The sequence below is a fragment of the Rhinolophus sinicus genome, chromosome 16, assembly GCF_057876585.1.
Source record: "Rhinolophus sinicus isolate RSI-liver-muscle chromosome 16, RSI-T2T, whole genome shotgun sequence".
In the NCBI taxonomy this organism is placed as follows: domain Eukaryota; kingdom Metazoa; phylum Chordata; class Mammalia; order Chiroptera; family Rhinolophidae; genus Rhinolophus; species Rhinolophus sinicus.
Window position 1 is genome coordinate 50934520 of NC_142516.1, and position 22052 is coordinate 50956571.

A 22052-nucleotide genomic window follows, 5' to 3' on the forward strand; every position below is an offset into this window, starting at 1 on the left:
TTGCACAAATAAGCAAGATAGTTTTAATTGCAGCAATATTTATACTTGTGAGAAACTAGGGTGAAAAACTAAATACCCATTAGCAGGATGCTGATTAAACAAATTATGGTTCATACACATACGGAATTAGTATTTGCAATAGTTTAAAGAAATGAAGTAGACTAGACATAAAGGTAGTAACATGGAAAGATGTCTATAATATAATGTTAAGTTAAAGAAGTAGAATGTATAATATGGGCCCATTTAAAAATAAAAACTATCCACAGGGTTTTTTTTTTTAAATCGTATCCCTAAATAAACGGGACTATTTATTAGTGCTAGGATGGCAAATTTATTAAAATTGTGCTAGTCACTTTAAAAAGTTCAAACCCTTTTACCAGAATTTATCCGAGGGTATATGTGCCCTTTTATACAAGTCTAATCATTATACTAGTTTTTATAATTGTTATCACAATACCAAAAACCACCTAAGTGCTTAAGAATAAGGGGAAAAGGGAATGTTTAAATAACTTATGAGACATACACACAATGGAATATTGTGAGAACATTAAAAATTATGCTTCTCAGGATATTTAGTGACAAGGAATGTTTGAGATATAATGTCAAGTGAAAAATGTTAAGGGAAAAATACAGATAATAAACTGTCGTAAACAATTGGATCCCAATTTTGTATAACACTAAAAGAAAACATTTTACCAGTCGTTATTTTCTGGGGAGTAAAATGATGGATGATTTAAGTTTATTCTTTGTATAGTTTTTATGTTTCCCAGATTTTCTAAAGTGAACACATATTAATTTCAGAATAAAAACATTTATTTAAAAGATAACATTCATTTAATATAGAAAAACAATCCTGAGTCAGTTGAATGTCAATAGATCTTTACAGGGATAAATATCACAGATAAAGTAGGAATATCTATCTATCTATCTATCTTTCTAAATTCAAATTTTAGGATTTTTATAATTTCCTTAAACTATAACCCTGAAATCACATTAATGACTTAAGGAGAATATTCAGATTGAGTAGCTTTCTGATGTTATTAAAGGAAATGCAAAGTCAATTATTTTTTTCCAGGAGAATTCACATTCATTCACGCAATACATATTTATTGTGTTTCTACTCTGTGCCAGGGTCTTGTTCAAGAAAAAGCCAGAATAAATTTGGTTTCAACAGTATTCACATTCTATTAATAGTAGGAGAGATAGTCAATAAACACACACTTAGATATAAAATACAAAGTTAGGCAGTGATAAATGCTATGAAAAAAATAAAGCAGGGTAAGAAGTTGGAGAGCGATAGGGGCAGGTATTTTCAATTAGGGTGCCAGGGAAAATTCTTTCTGAGGTAATATTTAAGCAGAAACTGGACTGAAGTGAGGGAGTGAGCATGTGAACATGTGAGCCTGCCTGACAGAAAGGAGAGTAAATGCAGACTTTGAGGCAGAACTACATTTGATGTGTTCAAAGAACAGCCAGGAGGCTAGTGTGGCTAGAGGACAGTGAATAAAAGAGAAGAATACGTGATGAGGTCTGGAGGTCACTAGTAGCTCTCACTAATACCAACTGCTGTTGGAGAAAAAAATATCTGCTGACCTTCAGTTATAATACCTAATTATCTTTTCAAAATACTGATAAGCACACCATGAAATTATTGTCATGTTTAGAAAAGAATGAGTTGAATTATATTATTAATGCTATGTCTACTTTATTCCTTCTGTCCTACAGCACAAGTATCAAATGGCATAATTAACAGTTTAATTGGAAGCCTATTGTCCGATTCAGACTTCTGTAAGATATGTTGCAAAATTGACTCCATCGAATTTCATGTTGCTAAGTTACCACGAATTCAACTCCTTTGAAAATCAGTTAAAAATGTTAATTATTTTATAATGGATGAGAAATACCCTTGTGTATTTATCGTTATAATTCACTGTGTGAAAACTGAAACATTTACCCTAACCCATGTACTCAATCCACCTCTTTGTGTATTTGGGGATACGTCACACCCTTTCTAAGAAGAAAGGCGAGGACATCACCCCTGGGACTCCCATGCGAATTCTCTTTTCAAACAGTGCTTACAGTTGATCCCAAAAGAGGATTACTTTTTGGATAGTTACATATTGTCCAGTTTTAGGCAAAGTAGGTTCCCTGTGCCCCCTTTCAAATCACTATCAAAGCTATACACTTCATCCTTAAAAGTGGGTTATTTGGTTGGCTCTCAGGGTAGCCCTTCGGAATGCTGTATTTCTGTTATCCACAAAACACAACAAGCTGAGAAATGGCCCACATAACTACTCCATTTCTTCCCAAGAAACACTGATTATTTTTTTCCACTTTCCAGGGAGTTAACAGTAGCCATTCAGAGCCAGGTTAGGCAAAGAGAGCCCTATTTGGAAAAGAGGGTGTTTGCAGCAATGTTATCAGCAGCCAGTTGATATCACGATTCTCTGCTGGTCCTTTTCTATATTCGTGAGCATGTAAATATATAGAGGGTGCCAAAAAAATGTATATACATTTTAAGAAAGACAAACTGGATTAAAATTGTAATTCTCAATATATACCGATAACAAAAGATGAATACAAGTCACGTTTGACTTCTGCAATTACAAGAGATGCTCCAAGTGGTTACCATCAACATCCTTCTGATTGAACTACTGCTTGAGCAACGTTGACCCAAGTATCCACTTGTCTACATTTTTTTGGTACCCCGGCCTACACAGAATTTTAGAAATTATGAGATTAACTGACTTCAGAACATCAAGAGTCTGTATATGCAACTGACAAATTGTTATTATAATGTCAAAAACATTAAAAAAAAATATCCTGCAATTCTGCTTCTCTGATAGTTTATGAATGCAGTTTTCATTACTCAGTATGTTCATAGGCCTTAGTAAAAAACAGCTCTGATTTTAAAGGCTCTTAAGTTTCTAAGCTATTGACTTTGCCTATAGCAGGAGGTATGCATCTGTCTGAATACGCCTTTCCTTCTGTGGCCCCGAACTGTATGCCTCCAAGTCTTTTTGAAATGAAAATAATAACCATAATAGTGTCTAATAATAACAAGCCAATTATCCCCAACTCAGGGAGGACAGAGGGCAGGCAAGTGATGATCTACGGGGTGTGTGCATCTGTGAGAACAAGAAATACAAGTAAGTAATTTTCTCTTTTCAAGATACCTGCAACAGTTCTCTGTGGAGATGAAGGCTCAAGGGATGTAGTTCTAAAATGATATCAACTAAATATAGAAAAAAAACACAGGAAGGAGTAAGGCTAGGTCTGACAAAACAACATAAGAAAGCCATAAGAAGAAAAAAAAAACTTGCTTTCTCTGATATAGAGGATGCACTCTGCTTTTGGTTATATAGGTTTTGGAACAACCAGCTAGTAAACCTTCTGTTTCATCAATCATTCATGAAGCACATATACCACCTATGTAATTTTCTGGGGAAAGAAATGGATGAATGAAAAATCAACTTGCAAACAAATGGGAAAATACCTGAAATCTTCTTAAGAAATATTCCCAAATTAAAATGTTGAATTCTACTATTACTACTACTACTGCTGCTGCACCTACTTTGAGAACACTGTGACAATGTTTTCTAAATCTTCCCCATGTATCCACAGAAAACTTACACTTCTCATTAACACCCAGATCTAAAGCTAGCTCTGGCTTTACTGAAGCATACCAGTGGGTCACAGTAGGCCAGCACCTTAATATGTGCTTCTCAAATCGTCTGGGCTAAAGGTATGAAATTGATGTGAGACAGAACTGTGGGATTATTCCATTCCCAAAACAAAAACAAAACAACACAAAACTTTTACTGCATTTGAGCCCGGGCTAGACACTAGAAAACTAGCTTCAGGATGAAAGGATAATTTCACTCTTAATTACACATATACAGTAGATGTGCAGCTAGCTCTACTTCGGTTTAAGAAATAAGAATTAGACCAAATCAGTTAAGAAAGAAAGAAGTCACTTACAATAAAAAGCAAAGCAACTACCATCATAATTAAAAGATCTCTCGTTCTATCTTTACAAAGGTGATCAAAACAAGATGGAAATCCTAGTTTGGGTTTACTGGGTTCACAAGCACTACTAATTCCTAAACTCTGTTACCTCTTCATGTACCTTCTCTCCTCACAACTAGCTTTGAAATCACCACTGATGTCCAGATAATAACCACAGTGTAGCCACAGCCACTGTCAGTGGTATTCCTGTGGTCACTACTTTCTGACATGCGCATGACTGCATATGATTGAAATTAGCAAGCTGCCTAAATGTCAAAGTAGGTATGGCTTTTAGGCCCAAGCCAGTGGTGCCACCTTTATCAAAAGTAGTAAAGAAATGAATTCCCACCACAAAAACAAAGGCTTGGGTCAAAAATAAAGCTTATCTAACTTATTTTATGAAACGGAACTCCATCTGTCAATATTCCATCCTAAGTACATATATATATGTACTGTGTTTCCCCGAAAATAAGACCGGGTCTTATATTAATTTTTGCTCCAAAAGACGCATTAAGGTGTATTTTCAGGGGATGTCTTATTTTTTCATGACAACAATCTACATTTATTCAAATACAATCATGTCATCCTCTTCTGGAACATTGTCATAATGTACTAAATGTGTCCGTCTGGCTGACGATCTTAACTAGGGCCTATTTTCAGGATAGGTCTTATTTTCGGGGGACCGTGGTACACCATATATGCTGGCTTACTCTGTTTTAACCCTTGGGACAGACCTATGGTTAACAGCTTATGCTAACATGTGAGATCATATATCAAGTAATCTGCAAGCCTTTCCTTCCAGGGTTCTTTAATGTTTGCAAAAATATACATTTATATCTATTATTTAGTGAAAAGGTGGTTCATTTTGTACTGTCTTACTAGATTATTGGCTATTAAACTGGCTATGCATTAGAATTGCCAGGAATAAATTTTTGGAGAAAGAATTTCTGATTTATTCATAATCATTACTCCTTAACCATAAAGATTTTGATTCAGTAGGTTTTGGGAGATCCCTAGGATTTTTTTTTTTTTTTTTACACTAATTCTGATGTGCAGCTAGGTTTCAAAACAGTTGTAAGCAATCAAATTAAGAAGTGAACTAGATGGTTTTGAGCATGCATCGGAATCACCTGGATGACATTTTAAAAAGCACAGATTGCTGAGCCTCATCTCTGTAGTTTCTGATTATGGTTGGTTTTTGTGGAGGGTCCTGAGAACTTGCATTTCTACCATGTTTCCAAGCAACAGTAATGCTACTGGCCTTTGAGAATCACTGAATCAGAGAATAAAGAGTGATGGTAAGGCCTCAAGAAAAGAAGCCTAAATAATGTATGTTTGCCAGACAGAGGTCTGTAGCCCTTTTCTGACTGTCGCTGAACAAGTTATCTAGACTGGAATTTTAGATGTCCCCATCTGAGTAAGAGGCTTTCTTTTCCTAACAGAAAGCTGATTTCCATAAGCCTCCTTGTACAAGGCCATAATGTTAGAATCCGTGAGTTGGCGGGGGAGGCAATCACAATGGGAAGCGTCTGCAAACCAAAGTCTTCACTCATCTATTTTCTTTTGTCAGAAAAGCATGTACATACACGTACATTTGCAGACTCTGAAAAAGAAAGCTTAGGCCAAACTGAGATAATACCTGTAGAAAGACCATTTTAGCAGAAATTGCCTGGCAGCTTTAGGAAAACTGGGTCTTCCTTCATAGGGTTTCAGGGCTTGCATCATCACATTGTCAAGCCACGCAGCCCACTGCTCCAGGGTGCTCTGCTGCTGAAGAGTCATCTTGAAGTCCGTTTCTAGTCTCTGAACCATGTTGTCATCACACTGGCACACCCAGGAAGCCTGCTCCTGGGACAGAACACAGGAAGCAAAACGAAAGTTCAACTCAGCATCTTTTCATTGAATGTCAGCATGCAAACCACATGCATGAATGGGAAATTATAATGAAAGCTCCAAACAATTTAAATGAATTAAGAAAATGTACAACTACTTGTCAGTTGTTAAGGAAACTACCATTGCTGTTGTGCATGAAAAAGTGATGTGACATAAAAGCATGATTTGTTTTTTCTACATTAGCTAGTCTGTGTGAAAGACTGAAACACACGATTACTTAAGAAAAATAGAAGGCTGAACCCACAGTATGCAGGGTCTTTCATTCTATTCAGTTTTTATACTGCCTTCAGAAGTTTTCTCTCTTTTCTCCCAATTAGATAAAACTTTAAAGCCAATTCATTTGAGAAGATTTAGAGTAAGTCAGATGGATAAATAGATTCAATTGACCAAAAGTGGTCCCTCAGGATTAAAACAGAAACAAACTCTGAATGGTACTAGGTAGATACATATAAGTTTTATAGACTGGGAACTAAAGTGAATCTCAAAAGCTGTCAAAGCAAGGTTATGAATACAAATTAATTCACAGAACTGAAAACAACAACAAAAACAAATATACTTTTGAGAAAACATCGACACGCTAACTGCCAAGAAATTTGATTACTACCATTTTCCTTCTGGTTCTGATTGGGGAGTTTCACGTTTGGTAATAGCAATGAAAATAAGAACTTAAAGGCTACTTTTCAGTGGTTGCCATAGTTTTATAATGTTTCCAGTGCTATGTTGTCTTTTAGGATTAAAAAAACAAACAAACTATACTCTGAAGGTCAGAATATACATATTTGGTAATATAGTCCTTGACTGAGAGTCAGATGGCATGGATTTCAATATAGGGCCTGAATCAACTAAACTGACATTAAGAAATGCATTTAATTTAAGTGGGCCTCATTTTCCTAAGCATAAAATTAGAGAAATGAAATCTGACCATTTTTAAGCTGGGTTCATTATGTCCAGATAATATTTTCAGGATAGGTTTCTGTAAAGGGGTGTCTATGAAGGTCCTAATTCTATAACTTAAACATTATGAACATGTATGTATTTTTCTGTAAAGAGTGTCTATAGCTTTCATTGTATTTGTTCTCAGAGGATAAGATCATTCAAATCAACAATTTTAACTGAATAAATTCCTCATCTCCATCCTCTGGTCCCAGCATCTCTACTGATCCTACAAACTTTAACTATTCAAGAGATATTTCAACAGGGAGGTACGTCAAATACAAAATGCCCAAACTCCATTCACTTCATTAGGGAAATCTGTGGTTTCTTCTATATTCCCAGCTGATGATACCATTTACTATCCTTCTTGCTCTTATCTAATTAGTCATAAAGACTTTCAGATTTTACCCCCTAAATACTACTTTTAAATATTTTAAGTACATTGAAATGTGACAATAGAAAAATTTAAAATAATCAAAAAAACAAAATATTAGGAATATCTAAAGGCCAACATTAATAGATAACTACAACATGCTAATGTATATACCTTTCAACCTTTTCACATACAATGTGAATATGCCTATATAAAATATTTTTAAAAAGGAGGACATGATACATTCTACTAGATATTCAATTTTTCTTAAGGTTCTTTTAAACCTATCTCTATTGAATGAAGGCTTGAAATAAACATTACAATATAAATTTTAAGGCAATCTGAACTTTCAATTCTCACTAAAATCAGTTAATATAAATTCCACTGAAATATGTAAAGCTAATGACTTTGTAAACTTGAGACAGTTTGTTCTTGTGAAGGTTATGCATTTGCATGTATGTATGTATGTGTGTTGTATACTGATAAAGTGATAGATTATAGAAAGATACGTATTAAAAAACTTGATATACATCAGAAGTTTGAGCCCAGTCCATGAAAGTCAGAATGAACAACTAATTTACTATACCCTAAAATGAATCAAGCCCAAATATTACTTTTCGATATATTTTAAATGATACAACTAGAGCAGACTACAGATTAAAATTTCTAAGAAATGGAGTAATGAATAGTTTGTCTTTAAGCAATGATATAGCTTTAACGGTTTTATTGAAATATAATTCACATATGATTCAATTCACTCATTTAAAGCATACAGTTCAATGGCTTTTAGTATATTCACAGAGTTGTGCATCCATCACCACAATCAATTTTAGAATGTTTCATTTCCCCCAAAACAAATCCCACACTACTTACCTGTTACCTTCCAATCCCCCAGTCATCAAGACTTAGGCAACCACTAATCTACCGTTTCCCCGAAAATAAGACCTAGCCGGACCATCAGTTCTAATACATGTTTTGGAGCAAAATTTAATATAAGTCCAGTCATATTTTACTATAATATAAGACTGGGTCTTATATTAATACTTGTTTCAAAAGACGCATTAGAGCTGATTGTCCGGTTAGGTCTTATTTTCGGGGAAACACAGTATTTCCTGTCTCGATGGATTTACCTATTCTGCAGATTTCATATAAAATGAACCATACATTAGGTGGTCCTTTGTGTCTGACTTCTTTGACTTTGCAGAATGTTTTTAAGGTTGTATGTATGTAGCGTGTGTCAGAACTTCATTTTGTCTCATTGCTTGTTCTCAGTTCTTTCAAGGTGGGGCACTATTAAGAACAAATGTCTCGTGTGTTACAGTGCAGAGGGCTTTACGTATTACTAAATATTTAAACAATAATCTAAGATAGGTGTTATAAAGTGGGTTAAGTAAAGCCCAAAGCAGTTAAGTAACTTGCTCCAGAACCCACAGCTAAGAGACAAAAGAATTTAATCTCCTGCCTACCTTCAGTGATTGTGATTGTCCTCACTCCATTAACTATTTGGCAAACCCTGGTGACACACGTTGCCGTCTACTACAATAAATCTTAGCAGACGTTGACAGATGTTAACCACAAAACGGAGGAGCAGTCAAGTCATAGCTGAGTAAAACTATCCTCTTTCAGGACATGGTAAATATGGAGGTTGCCTGTGTATTGATGAAATGCTAAAGAGAAATATGATGATCCTAATTAAGGTGAAAAAAATGGGTGTCTTTCCTTAAAAGATACATTTTGAAAGCAAACAGAGTACCTGGACATTGGCAAAGTCGACCCGGTTGAGGTCATTGAGCATCTGGTTGATCTGAGAAGTGTTCTGAAGCACTGCACGAGCTGCCTGGGCCAGGTGATTGAGCGATGTGTATCTTCGCAGAGTCTGGGCAAAGGCACTTACAGCGGCAACCTGTGAAGAAATCCAATTCAACTGGGAATTTTCCCCCCCTCCAGTAAAAGAAACCACTGCAAATGTTCAAATCTTTACTTCTTTGCCAAATTTTAAATGCTTCCCTCTGATACTTATTTCAAATTCATTTGGTGAGAGAGCTTACTTGTAAATTATAACATTTAAATCTCTACACCAAGTATTATTTTCCTTTTGAGTGGGTTGAGGTCAAGACTAAAACAAACACCCACATTCTTCGACATCTGAGTGCAGCATTAATTAAACCAGTCTTACAAGTAACTCCTCATCCACAGCAAGAAATAACTTTCTGTCTAGGTAAGTAGGAAAAATGTTGATTTTCCTTTCTTTTCTACTCTCTGTACTACAAACTAGACAAATAATTGTTTTTCTTTTTACTTGGCAGCCAAACTGTACAGTGTCACTTTCTAAAATGGATTAAAAAAATATACTTTTCAGAGCACCGTCATCTAGACTCACTCTTACTATTTTTATTTCATAGAAACCTCGGTAATTTTGAGGTAAAACAAAAGAGTTCACAATAGCCTTTATTAGCAAATACACAGCTAACAAACTTATTAGAAACAAGCAACAAGAACTACTCTTTTTCAGAATTTTTGTAAAAGGGCTAGCCAGGAAATCTCCATTTGCCCTTCCAAATCTACTTTCCATCCTTACCTATTCTGCTCTGTGCCCGGGAGGACTGACCTCAACGTACTACATTAACCTCCTCCCTTACATACTCTGGTTTCCAGTTGGGTTTGGCCAAAGACAGGCACTGGCAGGAGACTGAAGCATGGGAATAAAGAGTGGTCAAATACTTATTCTCCCACAACCTCTGCTCTCTCTCTGTTTTGGCAGACACTGCTTTACTTTTCTAAGGCCACTGTTCTGAAGCAAGGAGAGGATCTCTTAAAGCCATAACTTTCACCTCTTCTGCCTTCAGACAGGAATGCTCAGAACTTCCCACTATTGCCGGTCCTGGAGTGCTTTACCATTCCTTTTTTTAATTCTGCTCACCCATTTGGAAATTAGACCCTTCTTAAACTCTCTTCAATTATTCTCCTGTTTGAACATACCATTTATTTCCTGCTGCAACCCTGAATGAACCAGGTTACAATGAAAGATATCCAAGATAATACCAAAAAACCCCCAAAAAAACAGTCTAGGTAAATATCTAAATCTCATGATCTGAGTGAAACTTGTTACATACACAGTCAATCTAAGGTGAATTTTAACATATTTACAGGACTGTATGGTACGGCATTAAATCACTATGGCTAGATAAGCAATTGGTTAAACATTCACTTGGCTGAGTGGTAGAGGGTGATCACAGGTCACAGGATGCTCTATCATGATAGTGAGAGGTTTTAGAACTATGTGGACGTGGAACTTGGGGGAAGGTCACATACCTTCAAAAGAGTCCCCCACTTCTTTCAATTTCTGTGGTTTTTCAATTTCTGTGGTTTATATTAATCAAGTACATATTATGTGCCAGGCAATGTGTTAAGTGCCTCATATATATTACCTTGTTCAATTCTCATAACCATCCTACTAGACACACATTATGACTTAAAGAGGTTAAGTAGTTTATCCAAGGTTACACAGAAACTATGTTACAATAATGGGATACAAACCCAGGTATTTTGATAACAATAGCCAGAGCTCATTACTCTGTTTCTTCTATCAGGGTAGATTGTTTTCACTGACTGACTTTCAGCCAAAAAAAGGGTGCACATCAGTAAGAGAGGCATAGCAGGAGGCACCTTCCACCAAGGTAAATAAAATCAACTCTGGAGATCAATGACATAGTCAATATTGCAGCTGGATTGCCACCATATCCACTTTGATGATACTGGAAAGGGAGGTGTTTTCAGCTGTTTGAAGTATTGTTTTGAATATGACTGACTTTGCAAGTTAGAAAGCATTCCTCTGACCATCATAGTCAAATAGCACCTTTATTTTTTGCCCACTTTACTGTGGCACCCTAGAACAGCACTGTCATGGAGAACTTTCTACATTGATGGAAATGTTCTACATATGTGCTGCCAAATATGGTACCAACTATCCACAAGGAAGTATGGCACACTTGAAATGTAGATAGTGTAACTAAGGAACTAAATTTTAATTAAATTTAAATTCAAAATTCAAATGTAAATAGCCACATGTGGCTACCTCTACTGTATTGACAGCATAGGTCTAAAGCAAAAATCTAAGGTAGAATATCAATGAAATGTTTCCTTCTGTATGCTTTAGAGACAGAAAGTGTTATTGCAAACCGAGAGTCAAAGCAGGAAGAACTACTTGTGTTCCCAAACAGACTCGTCAGCTACAAGAGCTTCACTCAACCATACCCCCAAATTGAAAGACAATGTATATTGTTAGAATTCGATATTGGATACAGTCATTGACAAAAATCCATAAATGTAATTTCTGGTACTCAAGTTTAGAGAGAATTAGTTCAATCTTGCCATGGGGTATGTTCACATGTTAACCTAAAGTAACATGAATAGTAGGGGACAAAGTAGAGACTAGAATTCCTATCTTTAGCTAAATAATCCACATTCTTGTTATATACTGATCAATTATGAGATGACTGTTCACTTTAAGAAACGATTACTTGATTCACAAAAATAGTCTCAATGTTAAAAAAAAATCCTGAAAAATAAAGAAGTATTCATTTACATGAACTTTTCACAACACAATAAGTATAGTTGGGGAGTTAAAAAATCCTAAAACTCCTTCGAATAAGAACTGTTTGAACATTCTAGGCTATTCTTTTTAATATTTGAAATTAAACAATCTAAAACATATGCTTTAGAAAAGGGCTTATAAATACACCACACTTAAAATGTTTCTCTGGTCTTTTTGAAAGGAGCATTATCAAAAACATCTCTTGTGCAAGTTCTTTATTACATGGATATGAAACACAAATATAAAAGTCAGTTTTAAAATTCTATGTACTATAATACCACATTTTACATAATGCCATTTCATAAGACATATAGAAAAGTCACAGTTCAGAAGAATTTCTTAAACGCAAAAGAAAAAGCAGAGATATAAAAGTGTACCTTGGTTTGTATCATTCTTTGTGGAATATTGTTCATGGCATTGGAAAGCCAACCTTCAAGGCTTTTAGCAAAATTTCGAATGGCTTGGGTCAAGGCACCTAAATGTTAAAGAATAAAAGCAGAACAAAAAAGATAGCAAAGAACATTAATCTTTATGCTAGAATAAGGGAAAACATGTGCACATGACATATGAAATAGCACAGAGCTCATACTGTCCTTATTGACAAGACTTTATTTAACATTATTCCTAACTTTGAAAGCATCCAAGAATTACATTTTGGGCTTTCTTTTTTTTTCTTTTAAAGCTATTTTGTTCCAAGATACTTATAATACTTTGTTAGGAAATGAAAACATTCAAACATTTTTGCTTATAGCAACATATACCAGTTGTGAATATACTTATGGAATTTCCTATCTTAAACAAAACACTTTCATTAACAGCTCTGTGCTCAAAGGCTATTTTCTTTAAAACTTATTTGATTTTCCAAGTTCTTACTCTATTTTCCTTTTCCTTTTTTTTTTTAGTTAAAAGAAGATAATGCAATGCTTCCTCTCTTTTTCTAAGCATCTATTTACACTAGAACATGTCAATTAGAACAGTCATTTCTCACTCTTGTTGAAAAGTAAGGTAAAATTTTAAATGGCCTAACTTGAAAATTTGGATAACTATTCTCCATTTCACTTGGCAGGTAGAGATAAAATATCAGTGTGATAAAACTGCTGTCACAGAGACCTATATTCTTAAGATAATCCTAAAATAGTCCATTTCATATTCTTCACATATCTGTTAAATCCTGAAATAGGGTTAGGTCCCATGAAAATAGCTTTTTATGGTGGTCATAAAATGTTTAGAGGCATCTTTGACTATTTTACAAGAAAGGATCTGCTTATTGATATTGCTATATAACAGAAGACAGAATTCTTCTCTTGTTCAACAAGTAATTCAGTCAATAACATTTTATTTCATCTGTGCCTGAGGCTCTCCAGTATAAGGAGTAGATTTAGACATTTAACACGTTTGAGGCATTCACAAAATAAATATTTGTGGGTTCCCTATAATATGGGCAGGTATTACAATTGGTAATCTACTATAAGAAACAGAGAAGTTACATTTTTGTCCAAGGCTCCCAAGAATATTAATGTTAATGATAAGATTAAATTCTTTGATTTTTCATTCTGTGCTCAAATGAGTCTGACATGATTCTCTATTACTTTTGTTAAAGCAGGGTTAGACATAATTTAGTTTACTCGAGTTACTTGCACACGATACAAATATTACTAATCCAATAATAAAAACAACTAGTTTTTAAAAATGATTCATTTAACTGGTCAAATCATAAAGAGAAATTGAAATGGCTTAATTTTGATTAGGAAAACCACTCAAGAAGTGCAGACTCTTAACCATGAGAATCACTGGAAACAATGAGTTGGAAATTTCTTTGGAACTAATCTTTTGAAATTTCCAAAGCTTCCCACTTTAGCCGAAAAAGGAAAAAGAAAGAAAACTATTTTTCTGCTGTATTATGTACTAGAACCATGGAGGGCAGGCATGAATGGAAATGAAAAAGAGTGAAAAAAAATTAACGACCCTTTTTGAAACTCAGTAAAAATTTTTGTAAGATTCGATTTGGCTATCTGTATTTTGCATTTTTTAATAATATATAATAATTATTTAATCTCAAAAACAAACAAAAAAACAAAACCAAGAACCAGGAAAGTTTACTTTAAAAAATTGAGTCTTGTTTTTATCTAGACAAATTTGATGCTAGGGGGATTATAAAATGATACGTTTTATATATCGAATGATTTTAAGTTTTTATCTTTTTGTACTAAATGACATTTGGGTCCCCTTTAATTACATGTCATAATTTTACATTTAAGTGTTACCAGTTGAGTTCTTATATAATTCTTTACACTTAAGTTGTTTTTTCATTTTCAGATAAATGTATTTTAGAATATAGTAGCTTCAAGCTGACTTTAAATTAGTGTGATATGCAGACTTTTTTGGCTAAAAAAAGGAATCCCATCTGGACAGTAAATGGTAAAATGAAGTACTAGTAGCCATAAAATTACAATTTTTAAAAATAAAATTATGTTTGCTCTCTCTGGGTTCATATCAGATCAAATTGTGCACATCAACTGTAACAACTTTTCTCATGAATGGATGGTTTGAAATTTAAAATCTATTCCAAAGCTAACTTCAATCTGCTCATGTTTAATATTAAAATGCATACAATCAGAAGATAGCTATCTAAACTGTACTGTAAACTTTGTTAAGTCATATTGTAGATTGGGAATTAAATTTCCAAATTTACTTGACACTTTAATGTATCTTGTAATTTCAGCAAAACTATACTCATGTGAAAATTCGTGAAGTTGAGTTGTCTGCTGAATGTAGAGACAAACTACTTGACAGAATAAATTGGTTTTTAAGTCAAAATTTGCAAAAAAACAAAAGCCAATATGTATTGTGTATTTAAACTGTGAGGCTTACAGTTAACTAAAATTGATACATGATTTAAGTTAGGAAACTGTTGAATTTTTAAGTTAAAGTCTTGTGATGCTAACATAGAAGCAAAAGATGTCAGAATTATTTAATGAATACTGATGCTGTTGATTTGCTTCAAAAAAGAAAGTGCTCCCTGACATCTTTTATCTCATGAGAGAAATTATATATTGGTGGTAAGATGTCATAGGCTAATGAGCTCCCCTATGCAACTTCTCTTAAACATCTCTAGAGATTACAACTCAGAGCACAGGGAGAAAAAAAAAAAAAAAAAGCAAAACAAAGAAAATCAGATTCTGAAACATAAATTAGTAGAGAATTTACACATTGAAATTTTCCATGAAAACATCACATTTAATCAATCTTTAGTCAGGAAACTTGGTGCAGATAGAGTAGAAAACATTAGCAGCTTATAAAAATGTGACAATGGCAGCTGGATATTTAAAAAAACTAATTTCTATACAAATCTATGTGTGTTTATTGATATTATATGTAAATGTGTGTCTAAGCATATATTTTAAGGTGGTGGAGAACAGGTGAGATAACTCCTATCTTCCACCGTTATCTATCATGTTTGGGGGGGGGGGACATAAACATACAAACATTAGTATCTTCACCTTTCATTGTACTAAATCCCTATTTAAATATTATCTGAAATAATTTAACACAAATCAACTGTGAACAGTGTCCCAGAAGTACCTGGCTGCAAATTTCACAAGCTAAAAGACTGCTTTTATCTTATTAATAGCATGGTAGAGTGGAAATTCTATCCCGTGTATTTAAAAGTTAAGGTCACTAGTATGTACTCATAAAGATGTAGGCATAAAATCGTCCCAACTGCCTCAAAGATAAGTAGTCATAGTAGCATTTATATTGTTGACACTTACAGAAAATAGCTTTGTTTGCTGCAGTGTAGTTTAAAAAGCAACCATCACTTAGAAAAGGTAATCTAGCTTATCTATGTAATTCCTATTTGCTTCATAGTGGGAATACAATGCTCGTGTAGTTACACAGGTTTTTGTCTCAAAATGCCAGTTAACCATTACTGTTAATGGAAACTGCATTTGTAGTTCTTAGCATGATGTAGGTGACAAGGTAAATGCTTTTATAAAGGAATTCAACTTTAGTAGAAACCAAGATACATTCATTTCAAATCAAAAGCAGCCAGGAAAGAGGCTTGCCTAGCAATTACAGGTTTCAAAAAATTTTGGCATTACGAAGGAAACTGTCCTTGGGTGGAATAATTTTTACATGATTGACTGGCCTGGGAGTGTTCCTGCAATTAGTCACTGGGCTGTCACATGCATAGGTGAGCTTTTTTTCAAAAAGAAAACTACTAAAGATTGAGAAACAGATTATTTTCCCCCTCTTACTACAGTTCTGCCCTAGGCTGCTTTCAGGCAATACTCTGTGTTGCATGTTTTCTATTTGGCAAATCTAAATGAGATTAGAATCAAGCTAGATTGCAATGTCACGTCCCAATACTTTCTGGGTGGAATGTATGAGAACAAAAGCATCCGTACTTGTCTGCATTTAACTTACTAGGAATAGGTCTAAGGACGTCGGGGATGAGAATCTCCACCAAAGCCTGGTACATCCCATGGTCACAGTTACACATCCATTTCAGGATAGACTCATGTTTGCACAGAGTTATCAGCTTTGCTTTCGGAAGTCGACTTTCTATTTCACTCAGATTGCTGGTGTGAATAAATGTAGCAAATGAATAGATGGCAAATGAGGATAAAAAAGAAAATGGACTTTAAAAATAGTTTTAGTTTATCAAATATTACTGAGGTTAGAACTATACCACCATTGCACTGGTGCCATACGACTGGATATATATAACACTCCCCCAGAGCTGCCTACGCACGTTAATACTTTCTGACGGTATAAAAGGCAGAGATGATACTAATTTCATGAGGATGAAATAGCTCTACCGCAGTCCCCCAAATCAATAAAGTGGGAGTTATAATACACACGCTGAAACCTCAAGAGAGCAGTTTGTGGGTTATTTCAATCTATTCGTTTAATTTATCAGGTAAAGTTCACAACTGGTATACATATTTCTCATTTATTAGCTGTGACATCTACTCAGCCATGAAAATGAATTGGAAAAGCATATTGATTCTGACCTTGATTCAGTAATGGTAGTGCCGTCAGTTGGAGTAGAGGGAGAATAGCGCCAGAATGTTTGCCACAATTTTTCTATCAGGCTAAACTGAAGATTCACAACAACGTCCAATATTGCCTAAGAAACAAAATGGTTATCGGTATTACCTCATAATATTTCTTATGGGGATGTGTGAGGAGCGTATAATGTAACAGAACTTGCATGGTAAAGATACCTTTGGGTTCATAAGCTAACATGGTGAAACTGAACTAAATTGTTGCAATGGAAGTGGGGAAACAAAAGAGATTAGCTGCGGGGTGGGGGAGGGAAGAAGAAAAAACACCTCTTGAAAGACTAGGCAGGATAACTTGTATTCCTCCCGTAACGGCCTCAGATCCCACCCTCACTGTCAACTCTCTTTATCCCCCAGTGCCATGCTTGCTTCCTTTCCTCTCCATTTTCTTCTATTCTTTTACCCACTGCTTCTTTCTGGCTTAAGGCTTGCTGTCACTCTTCCTATTCTCAGATCAGGAAGGGCACAGAACATAGATTCAATTCAAATAAGCGCTCATGGGCTAGGTGTGTCCACTGACCATCGAAGAGGCCAGAAGTAAAGGCTGTGGAGGTTCTCGTGCCTGGCAGATAGAGTTAGGGTTAAATAAGCTCTGTCTAAGACTGCTGACCATGGGTTCTAGAGTGTCCCCAACCAAGCAGAAGCCGGCCCTCAGATGATAGCCCCTGTCTGGGCAGAAAAAAAGCACAGCAAGCACCTCTCCTTGGTCCTGCAGTGCCTCCCATTCAGTCTTATCTCTGCATCTTCCCTTTAGAGGGCGGCTTTAAGACTATCCCTTTTCTAAACTTCACCTCCTACTCCCCCTTAATTTTATCTCCTAGATCCATTTTCCAGTTGCATCAAGGATTTTTTTTTTTTTTTTGATGCTAAAATTTGCCACTTTCATTAATCTTTTATGATCATATTTAGTCTTACCCTGCCATTGCAAGTGGTTTGTAAATTTACCTACAGATAAAAGCAGTCATAAAACCAAGGACTAACTTGCTGGCACAAAGAACACGAGATTCTGTGCTTATTTGGAGCATAAAGGACAGAAGTTGTGATTATAATATGTTTGATGTCCTCAGCATTGAGAACAAGGACAGGGACAACAGCACAGTCAAGATCTTCAAAATTCACAGAAACAAAGAGATGCGAGCAGGCAATCAAGAGAGTCAATCTGAGTATTTTCGGCAAGAAGAGGACAATGTAACGTCGTAATTCTAGAATGCCTGCTACCTTTGTAGACTGGCCGTATGCATGATACAGAGCATAACTGATGTTCTCCACAAAAACACCCTGAGACCAATTCAAATAGAAGCTAAATTTGTTTGGGGCATGTTCTGGAAACTAGTAGGAAATGTTGCAAGTAGTTGGGTAATGAAAATGGAGGGAAGGGAAGAAATTAATTAACATGCTCCTCATCCTTTTATATCAGCAACAATTAAAATGTCAGTGCAAGCCCTGAAAGTAAAGGGCATATAGATGTCCCTCCCCCCAGGCAAAAAGCAGAACCTTCCCAAGAGGCAAATTATTACAGCTGCTTTCTCAACTGTATCTTAGGCACATTCCAAAAGATATCTATTAATGAGACAACTACTAATTATCTTATACAATACCTCACATATGTCTATTTATGAGATAGCTATAAGAATACTATGTTTATGTTAAAAGAAAAAAGTTACTGTTATAGCAACATGTGTAGAAAATTATACTTGTTCCTTACCTGAAACTAGTGATACTTACAAAATATCTTTGATAAATTGTGAAAATTTCAAATATACAAACAAAATATTAGGTATATTAATATTTCTTTAAAACATAAACTGTAGGAAATATGATATAAAATCAAGCAACTAAAGAATTTGGTGCGTCTTAAATTTAGTATCTCTTCAAATTAAATGATCTCTAACTGTTTTGAAAAGGACAAATTAAGCCTCCTGAGGCAGTTTTACAAATAAATCAAACATTTGATCATTTGTCCATCCACCCACCTTCAAATATGTTCAAACTAAAATGCATAGGCAAACATATCTTAAAATAATCTATATTCTACTGGTTTAGAGTGAATGACCATTTACAGGGTTGGATATGAGGCTCAGGCACCTAAACTTCAAAAGTTTGGAAGGTGGACAGAAAAAAAATATTAGAATTCTTCTTTTTATATTTGCTGCTGTGCTTCACGAGAGAAGGCATGTACACTGGTGACTGAAATAAATGAGGATTATTCTTTCGACTGCCATTTCCCGTACAGATTAATTATCATACATGTCCCTATCTTTTCATATAGAGTATGCCTGCAAATTGGTATATTAATGAAAATTTTGTAATACAAAGAATATTTTCACCTTATTGGGGGAGTTTTTCACTTAGAAAAATCTTAGTGTGCATTCTTTAATACTGTAAATAATCATGTTCTAACTTATATTTTGAGTAAGTATGAGAAACTTAAAAAAATCCAAAGTGTATTTGTGTAGGCTGGATTGCTTAAAGCAAGGTTCACCAGAATACAGAGAAATAAGAAACTGCTTAGAGAATCTTTATATAAATTTTTATTGAATATACATGATATTCAGTAGAAAAAAATTATTTTTCTAGACACATAAGTATCATCAAGAAATTCTTTAATATTGGGAAAAGCACAGTCAAAGAGAAATGAATATTAAGTGTCTTTCATCATTCCATTTCCAAGAAATATTGGGAACAGACTGGTAGGATACATTGAAGATCACTTTTGGCACATGGTTTGTTAATAGAGAGAGAGTTTGCCCTTGGTTGTTAATAATTTAGCACCCTTGACAAGCACTTAGATTTATTCAAGCAATTCTTATTTCTGGAGTAGGAAGATATCTGTGAATGCTATAAGCTGAGACTTCTCACTGTATACTGCATTGTCAGCAGTTAGGAGGACTGCTCATGAAATCTAAAGGATAACCTTTTACTCCTAAGTAGATCACAAATAATGCTGGAATAAAGCTACTTAAATTCTAAACAGGCTCTTCTTTCAAAAGGAAAGGCACTTATGAAGACTCTTATTGCAATACGTTATCCCTTTGGTACCAGGGGAGGTGCAGGTACATTAACATGCTGGCCTGAGGAGAGTTCACCTCCGGGAGACAGTGTAGCCAATTCAGAAAGGGAATAGGAGTAGGGATGGAAAATACCAAGAGAAACCTTAATTAACCACAAAAACAAAATAAAACTGGAGTCTTGATGGTTCCTAGAAAGAATATCTAAAGTGCTTTATTAAACATTTCTAGAAAATATTTTGATATAAATATACACTTATGGTGTAAAATTAAAAATGTAAAAAGGGTATATTTAAAAATTAGGTCTCTTCCCCCGGAATCACAGTCACCCAGTTTCCTTTACAAAGGCAACCATCAACACACACACACTCACATACACACACACTCTCTTGTGTGTGTGTATATGTGTGTGAGTGTGTGTATTCTTTTTCACTCAAATAATAGCATGCTATACAGTTTTGAATCTTGCTTTTTCCTTTAAACATAAATCCTGAGCTTATTCCATATTAGTACATTTAGAGTTGCCTCTTCTTTTTAATGGCTGCATAATATTCCACCCCATAGATTACACTATATTTTATTTATTCAGTGCCCTATTAGATATTGAAGTTACAACCAATCTTTTGCATTAAAAACTATAATGCAATCAGTTTCCTTGTACACTTATCTCTTCATCTGTATGTAAACATTTTTCTAAGGTAAAATCCTAGAAGTGGAATTGCTGCATCAAAGGATTCATATTAGGATTGGCTAAGAAGATGGAGATTAAAATGTATTCATCCTTTCCCACTTTCCTCACTTCTCCACTCTGAGACAAGAAGAAAAATTAACTTATTAGTGCTCAAAGAAACATGAACTAACTTCATCTGTCTTCTAGGAATAACTTTGATTATTTTGTTTCAGCACGTTGTCTAGCAAAACTTAGCCTGTGGCTGTACTGTTTGAAAAGACTTACCTCACAGTGCTCTCGATAAAGACTCTGCAGTGACTTGATATCCTCAAAGGTAGTACCATCTGGCAGAGAAGAGATTTCAACTTCTCCAAACTCTGGAAGTGCTCGAGATGCATCTGTTACCATGACAACACAACAGAAAAAAAGCTTTGTGGATGGTGCCAATTACAGATTAATGAAGGAAAATTTTAGAAGACTAAAAAGAAAAAAAAAATCAAAGCTCAGAGGTCCAAAGAACAAGGATTTTTGATATTAGTATTTGCAAACAAAACTTGGCAACATCATCAGCACAATAGAGGGAACATAAAATTTTTGGAACTAAAATTTCACTATGACTACACTGTAAACAACAGATCACAGCGTCTCTTAATATAGGGCCCCTCTCAAAAGAAAACTATCTCTGAAGCTGGCCAGTATCAATTTTAGCTATTTTTACTATTGTGACTTAAGTATGTAAAAAATAAATCTAGCCTTAAACTCATTATGCTCATATCTCTTGTATAATCACAAACCACAAGAGCTACAAAAGAAATACAAAGAAAACTACAAAAATAACATTAAACTGAACAACATTAATTGGATATGATGGCTGCTGCTGCTGTCCTGTAAGTAAATGATTATCTCTCGCAACATGAATGCGATATTGATTACTGCGGCAGGATCTTTTGGGGTTGACAGGCCTATACCAACACATACTTCATGGTGCTGGTTCTCCCATTACTCTTCTATATTTGAATGAGCTGTGAAACTGTCCTCCACACAGAGTGCTGGGACATCATTTAGCCTTCCCTTGGGATGAAGGCATAATTTACATAGTAAATCTCGGTTCTTTTCTCATTAGCTCGGGACAATTAATGCAATACATTTTGGTGCCTGCTTTATCATACATTCAAATACAAATGTGGAAAATAAAATTGCAGAACAGTACTCTTTCTAGGCTTCTAGGGAATCCATAATAGGCTTTCATTTTTTTAAGATTATAATTGAAATAAAAACATAAAATAAAAATATATTCTTCTTGAGAGCTCAGAAGTCCACAAAAATATACCTGAGAACTTTACTTTGGGAAATGCTGCCATAATATTTTCAACTTCAGTAGCTATTCCTACTTGAGAGTCTGTTTTAGTTGTCTTTGTCAGAAAGTACACATAGACACATATACACACACACAGAAACACACACACGCACTCTCTGATAGCTTCCACTTATCTTGATCTGTTGTACG

The 22052-nt window shown here is 34.8% G+C and overlaps 1 protein-coding gene across 7 annotated transcripts in view; it reads right to left on the minus strand.

Annotated features, from left to right (window-relative positions):
* The window catches only part of RFX3 (regulatory factor X3), a 265759-nt gene that overhangs the window by 32648 nt on the left and 211059 nt on the right, over positions 1-22052 (minus strand). For all 7 annotated transcript variants that reach the window (XM_019730013.3, XM_074330488.2, XM_074330486.2 and 4 more), the window contains 6 exons: positions 20831-20943; positions 16817-16932; positions 16227-16381; positions 12179-12276; positions 8961-9110; positions 5648-5856 (listed from right to left, as the gene is read on the minus strand). In XM_019730013.3, coding sequence (XP_019585572.2) covers positions 5648-5856; positions 8961-9110; positions 12179-12276; positions 16227-16381; positions 16817-16932; positions 20831-20943 — 841 coding nt within the window. The remainder of the gene's footprint in view (positions 1-5647; positions 5857-8960; positions 9111-12178; positions 12277-16226; positions 16382-16816; positions 16933-20830; positions 20944-22052) is intronic.